This window comes from Alosa pseudoharengus, unplaced genomic scaffold, assembly GCF_046254945.1.
Source record: "Alosa pseudoharengus isolate Yale_2024_CS ecotype anadromous, Long Island Sound unplaced genomic scaffold, YU_APseudo_1.1 YU_APseudo_1.1_scf_10, whole genome shotgun sequence".
NCBI lineage: Eukaryota > Metazoa > Chordata > Actinopteri > Clupeiformes > Clupeidae > Alosa > Alosa pseudoharengus.
Window position 1 is genome coordinate 24390635 of NW_027468565.1, and position 6262 is coordinate 24396896.

General features: G+C 44.8%; 1 protein-coding gene across 3 annotated transcripts in view; it reads left to right on the forward strand.

Moving 5' to 3' along the window:
- LOC143104361 (transcription factor 12-like) overlaps positions 1 to 3972 on the forward strand; it is a 15209-nt gene extending 11237 nt beyond the window's left edge. Inside the window, exons 11-13 of one of the 3 annotated variants that reach the window (XM_076268411.1) lie at positions 678 to 910; positions 2018 to 2165; positions 2783 to 3972. In XM_076268411.1, the coding sequence (XP_076124526.1) occupies positions 678 to 910; positions 2018 to 2154 (370 nt within the window). In that variant the 3' untranslated portion in view covers positions 2155 to 2165; positions 2783 to 3972. The remainder of the gene's footprint in view (positions 1 to 677; positions 911 to 2017; positions 2166 to 2782) is intronic. The other 2 variants (XM_076268402.1, XM_076268420.1) reach the window with 2 other exon arrangements.
- Positions 3973 to 6262: the final 2290 nt, after the last annotated feature.

Here is a 6262-nt window from a genome sequence, read left to right on the forward strand (position 1 = left end):
GTGTATGTGTGTAGTTAGATGAGTTAGATGTGTATGTGTGTAGTTAGATGTGTACGTATGTAGTTAGATGTGTATGTGTGTAGATAGATGTGTATGTGTGTAGATAGATGTGTATGTGTGTAGTTAGATGTGCACAGGTGTAGTTAAATGTGTATGTGTGTAGTTAGATGTGTACAGGTGTAGTTAGGTGTGTACAGGTGTAGCTAGATGCATACAGGTGTAGTTAGTTGTGTATATGTGTAGTTAGATGTGTACAGGTGGAGTTAGATGTGTACAAGTGTAGTTAGATGTGTATGTGTGTAGATAGATGTGTATGTGTGTAGTTAGATGTGCACAGGTGTAGTTAAATGTGTATGTGTGTAGTTAGATGTGTACAGGTGTAGTTAGGTGTGTACAGGTGTAGCTAGATGCATACGGGTGTAGTTAGTTGTGTATATGTGTAGTTAGATGTGTACAGGTGGAGTTAGATGTGTACAAGTGTAGTTAGATGTGTATGTGTGTAGCTACATGCATACAGGTGGAGTTAGATGTGTACAGGTGTAGTTAGATGTGTACGTCTGTAGTTATGTGTGTGTATGTGTGTGTGTGTAGATATGTGTGTATGTGTGTGTGTGTTTGTGTGTAGTTAGCTGTACTCCTCATTCTTACACATCTTGCTGTCCCATCTGTGTGTCCAGCAGCATCCACGAGGACGAGGACCTGACCCCGGAGCAAAAGGCAGAGCGGGAGCGGGAGCGGAGGCTGGCCAATAACGCACGAGAGCGTCTGCGTGTGCGCGACATCAACGAGGCGTTTCAGGAGCTCGGCCGCATGTGTCAGCTGCACCTGCAGAGTGAGAAGCCGCAGACCAAACTGCTCATACTGCACCAGGCTGTCACCGTCATCCTCAGCCTCGAGCAGCAAGTCAGAGGTGTGTGTGTGTGTGCGTGTGTGTGCGTGTGCATGTAAATTTGCATTTAGTCATTTATCCAAAGCGACTTACAAAAAGGGAAACATTCGAAAAATTGTGAAAGACCACTACTGTACAACAACAGGTTACATTTATATAGCGCTTTTCCCTACACTCAAAGTTCTTCAAGGAAAGGGGGGACCTCACTAACCACCACCAATGTGTAGCACCCACCTGGGTGATGTATGGCAGCCATTATGCGCCAGAACGCTTACCACACACCAACTTCAGGTGAAGAGTGAGGGAGTGAATGAGCCGATTACAGTGGGGGATGATTAGGGGGCCAAATTGAAGGAGCCAGGTTGGGAATTTAGCCAGTACACCGGGGAACCCCCTACTCTTTGCGATAAGTGCCATGGGATCTTTAATGACCACAGTGAGTCAGGAACTCGGTTTAACGTCTCATCCAAAGGACGGCATATCCTTCAGTACAGTGTCCCCGTCACTGCACTGGGGCATTGGGATTGATCTTTTTTGGCCAGAGGGAAGACTGCCCCCTACTGGCCACCCACCAACACCACTTCCAGCAGCAACATAGTTTTCCAAGGAGGTCTCCCATCCAAGTACTAGCCAGGCCCACATCTGCTTCTGATTCAGTAACAGCAAAGACAGCGTATCTGTTGGTCTGGCTGTTGGCTGTACCCTGAGTGTGTGTTGTATGTGACCCCTACTCTACCCTGAGTGTGTGTTGTGTGTGAGCAGCTCTACCCTGAGTGTGTGTTGCGTGTGACCCATACTCTACCCTGAGTGTGTGTTGTGTATGACCCCTACTCTACCCTGAGCATGACCTTTGTCGTGACCCATACTCTACCCTGAGTGTGTGTTGCATGTGAGCAGCTCTACCCTGAGTGTGTGTTGCGTGTGACCCCTACTCTACCCTGAGTGTGTGTTGCATGTGAGCAGCTCTACCCTGAGTGTGTGTTGTGTGTGACCCCTACTCTACCCTGAGTGTGTGTTGTGTGTGACCCCTACTCTACCCTGTGTGTGTGTTGTGTGTGACCCCTACTCTACCCTGAGTGTGTGTTGTGTGTGACCCCTACCCCATGTGACCTTTGCTGTGACCTCCAGAGCGGAACCTGAACCCCAAGGCTGCGTGTCTGCGCCGGCGAGAGGAGGAGGGTGTGACTCCGCCCACTCTGGACCCCCAGTCTGTCCACGCAGCGCTGCACGTCGGCCTGCCAGACACACTCACCGGCCCCCTCTGACCTGGCCAACGGTAACACACACACAGACACACACACACATGCAAACACACACACACACACCACATACACACACTACATACACTACACACACACACACACACAACACACACCACACACACATACACACCACACACACCACACACCACACACACACACACTACATACACACACACACACACGCCACATACCACACACACACACACACACCCCACATACACACCACACACACACACACCGCACACACACACATTCATACATACACACACATTACACACGTACATACACATACACACACACTACACACGTACATACACACACACACACACACACACACACACACCGCACACACACACACACACACCGCACACACACTACACACACATACACACACATACATACACACACACTACACACGTACATACACACACGCACGCACACGCACGCACGCACACACACACACACTACACACACTACACACTACACAACATGCTAGTGTACAACACTATACTGCACTACAGAATACACCACAGCCCAACATGGCATGACATTAGATAGATAGCACAACACATCCACATGCCTGCCTCTGGATGAGCCCGAGTGGAGTGTATGCAATTATGTGTTTGTCCAGCAGAGGGCGTGATCCACCAGAAGGAGGCCGAGGGACTGACAACAGCCTGTGGACAACACCATGGCGATGGCGTGAACATTCCTGGGGACAGCCTAACACACACACACACGCAGAGAGTCACACACATCACACATACATACACACACACTCACACACACACACACACACACACAAACACACAGCCTGTGGACAACACCATGACGTGGACATTCCTGGGGACAGACACACAGTAGCACAGCAATTCCTATGACCAGACTGGAAAAGACTTACTGTAGTCTACCCCTTAAGTGCACCTTGTGAAGTGAATCAGTATTTGCTTAGAACAATCAGCCACCGTTTAGCACTGGATATGAATACTACATTCTCACCTGACAATCTCACCTGAGAGACACCGTATTTCTCCCGTGTAGCATGTCCACGCGTGAGAAGTGTTTTTTCTAAAGCCAGTATGTGTTTGTGTGTGTGTGTGTGTGTGTGTGTCAACTGGTGATTTGGGTGCCGAGGGGACGAGGACATGCCTCAGTGTCCTTGGTGGTGGACATGACAACGACTCACTGACCTCACAAGAAAAAGAGGGAAACATTTCTAAAAGCCCAGATTCGAGGCAGTCATAAAGAATATGGTGTGTCTCTGTGTGTGTGTGTGTGTGTTCCATTCCATTTTCTCCATTTTTTTTTATTTTATAACATTAGCATCATTAGATATGTAGTCTGTCCATAAAGCCCACAGTTTGATATTTCTGGTATTCATGACAATATTGGTGTCTGAGACTGCATATGTTGTGAACTAACCCTTTAAACGTGACGTTCCTCTGGTTATCCTCTAACGTCTTACACACCCCAGGGCTTCCCAAACTATATCTAGACTATTACCAAAACAAAACAGCTGATTGTCTTCTTTTGAATTCTTTTTTAACTTTACCTCTTCTTATTGTACTTGTTTGTCCAGAGTTCTATTAGAAGGTCACTTGCAGGAGTGCAGACATAAGAGAGATTTTATTATCTAAAACAAAGGTTTAAAACACTTTCTTCTGTATGAGCTAGGCTACAAGCTGAGCATTATAGGATGCAGTATATTAAGTTAGGTTACATGTACTTTTGTAGACATATGACTTGCTCTTTTTATACACTATCACGCTTTCCGCAAAGGTGTCACTTGAATACATGTCTATGTAGAATTTCGAAATAAAGATACTCCGGAAAACATTGTGATTTCATTAATTTCCTGCCTGTAAAGATGGGAAGAGCAGCTGATCCCTGAGTGACCTATGATAAGACTGCACATTAGTAGCCACACACACACACACACACCTGCACATGAGTAGCCACAAGGACTGCAACCTGAGTGACCTATGATAAGAACTGCATCACAAGGACTGCAACCATGGATTGATTAGTTGTCAGTTATTAAATAAATCGCCAACTATTTTGGTAATCGATTGAACAGTTTGAGTGAGTTTTTAATGGGGGGAAAAATGTCCTATTCCAGCTTCTTTAATTAGATTTTCTTCTCTGGTTTATTTACTGTTGACAGTATGACAGTGCAATATCACTGAATGTCTTTGGTGTGTGGGCAAAACAAGGTGTGTGAGGGCGGGATCTGGGGCTTTGATAACACTGGTCGACATTGTTTCACCATTTTCTGACATGTTATAGACACAACATACTCAAATAACGAGTAATTAATAGAATATAAGAATAATGCTCCTAGGGGATTTCACCATATTGTATGGGCTTTGAACACAGTTTCATGCTGCATCACAAATACTGGTGAAAACTCTGCAAAGAGGAAACCATGATCCAGGAATGCTGCCATCTTATCTGGGCCTGAGCTCATGAAAGGTGAACCAAGGTGAAGTGGAAAACTGTCCTGTGGTTAGACCAATCAAAATATGTCATTCTTTGTGAAGATCATGGACTCTGCATCCTCCAGGTTGAAGGGGAGAGGGACCATCCAACGTGTCATTAGTGGCCAGTTCAAACGCCAGCATGCATGATGGGGGTACATAGTGCCAATGGCATGGGCGGCTTGCATATCTATTCTGGGGAGGCACAATTAATGCTGAATGATTATTACAGGTTTTGAGCTAATGTTGCCACCCAGACTACATATATTCAGGGAAGGCCTTGAATATTGCATGAAAACAATGCTGCAAACTGCTTTCTGCACATATTACAACAGTAGACTATGGCTCCAGAGATATAGCCCAGGTGCTAAAATGGACCGTTTGCAATCCAGATCTCCTGGTGCATCATGGAAAGAAAAATATAAATATAGCCGCAAGCGGCAATGGCGGGCCCGAACACCTGCGGGCCGCAACCCGTGACATGTCGGAATCCAACAAAGCACCAACGTGGTCCGTTTGTGAAATATACATATTTGATGCGTGTGCTATTTGCTTTTGTATTTTATTTTCTGCCACATTTACTCGCTTGGCCAGGTGGGGGCGTAATGCAAGGCAGGCCCATTGGGTGTCATCATAATCATAATATATATTAACCTGAGAAATTTCAGACCACTCATTTTAAGCAAAGAACATTTCTGATACACTTTTTGGTTGGCCAGATGGTGGTGCTATGTTAGGCATTGAAATTACACATGTGAATATCATCACAATAATGATATCCAAAATGTTTGTAAACTTTCAGATCAATCACTTAAGGCATTGTCCATTTCTGGCACATTTCCTGCTTGATCAGGTGATGGCGCTATGCCAGGCAGGCCCATTGGGTGTCTGGATATCATCATAATCATAATATCTATTAACCTGAGAAGTTTCAGACAATTTGTTCAAAGCATAGAGCATTTCTGGCACATTTCCTGCTTGGCCAGAAGGTGGCGCTATGCTAGGACTGTGAATTACGCATGTGAATATCATCACAATAATGATATCCAATATTTTATAAAGTTTCAGATCAATCACTTAAGGCATTTTCCATTTCTGGCACATTTCCTGCTTGACCAGGTGGTGGCGCTATGTCAGGCAGGCCCATTGGGTGTCTGGATATCATTATAATCATAATATCTATTAACCTGAGAAGTTTCAGACCATTTATTCAAAGCATAGAGCATTTCTGGCACATTTCCTGCTTGGCCAGATGGTGGCGCTATGCTAGGCCTTTGAATTACGCATGTGAATATCATCACAATAATGATATCCAATATTTTATAAAGTTTCAGATCAATCACTTAAGGCATTTTCCATTTCTGGCACATTTCCTGCTTGGCCAGGTGGTGGCGCTATGCCAGGCAGGCCCATTGGGTGTCTGGATATCATCATAATCATGATATCTATTAATCTGAGAAGTTTCAGACCATTCATTCAATGCACTGTTATTTATGACACATTTCCTGTTTATGTGGTGAGATATTAAAATCATATCAAATAAATTACAACATTCAAAAATCCCTTCACAATTTAACATCAGCGACATCTTGGCATAATGTTTGCCAAATTTCAAATGAATCTGACAAACCGTC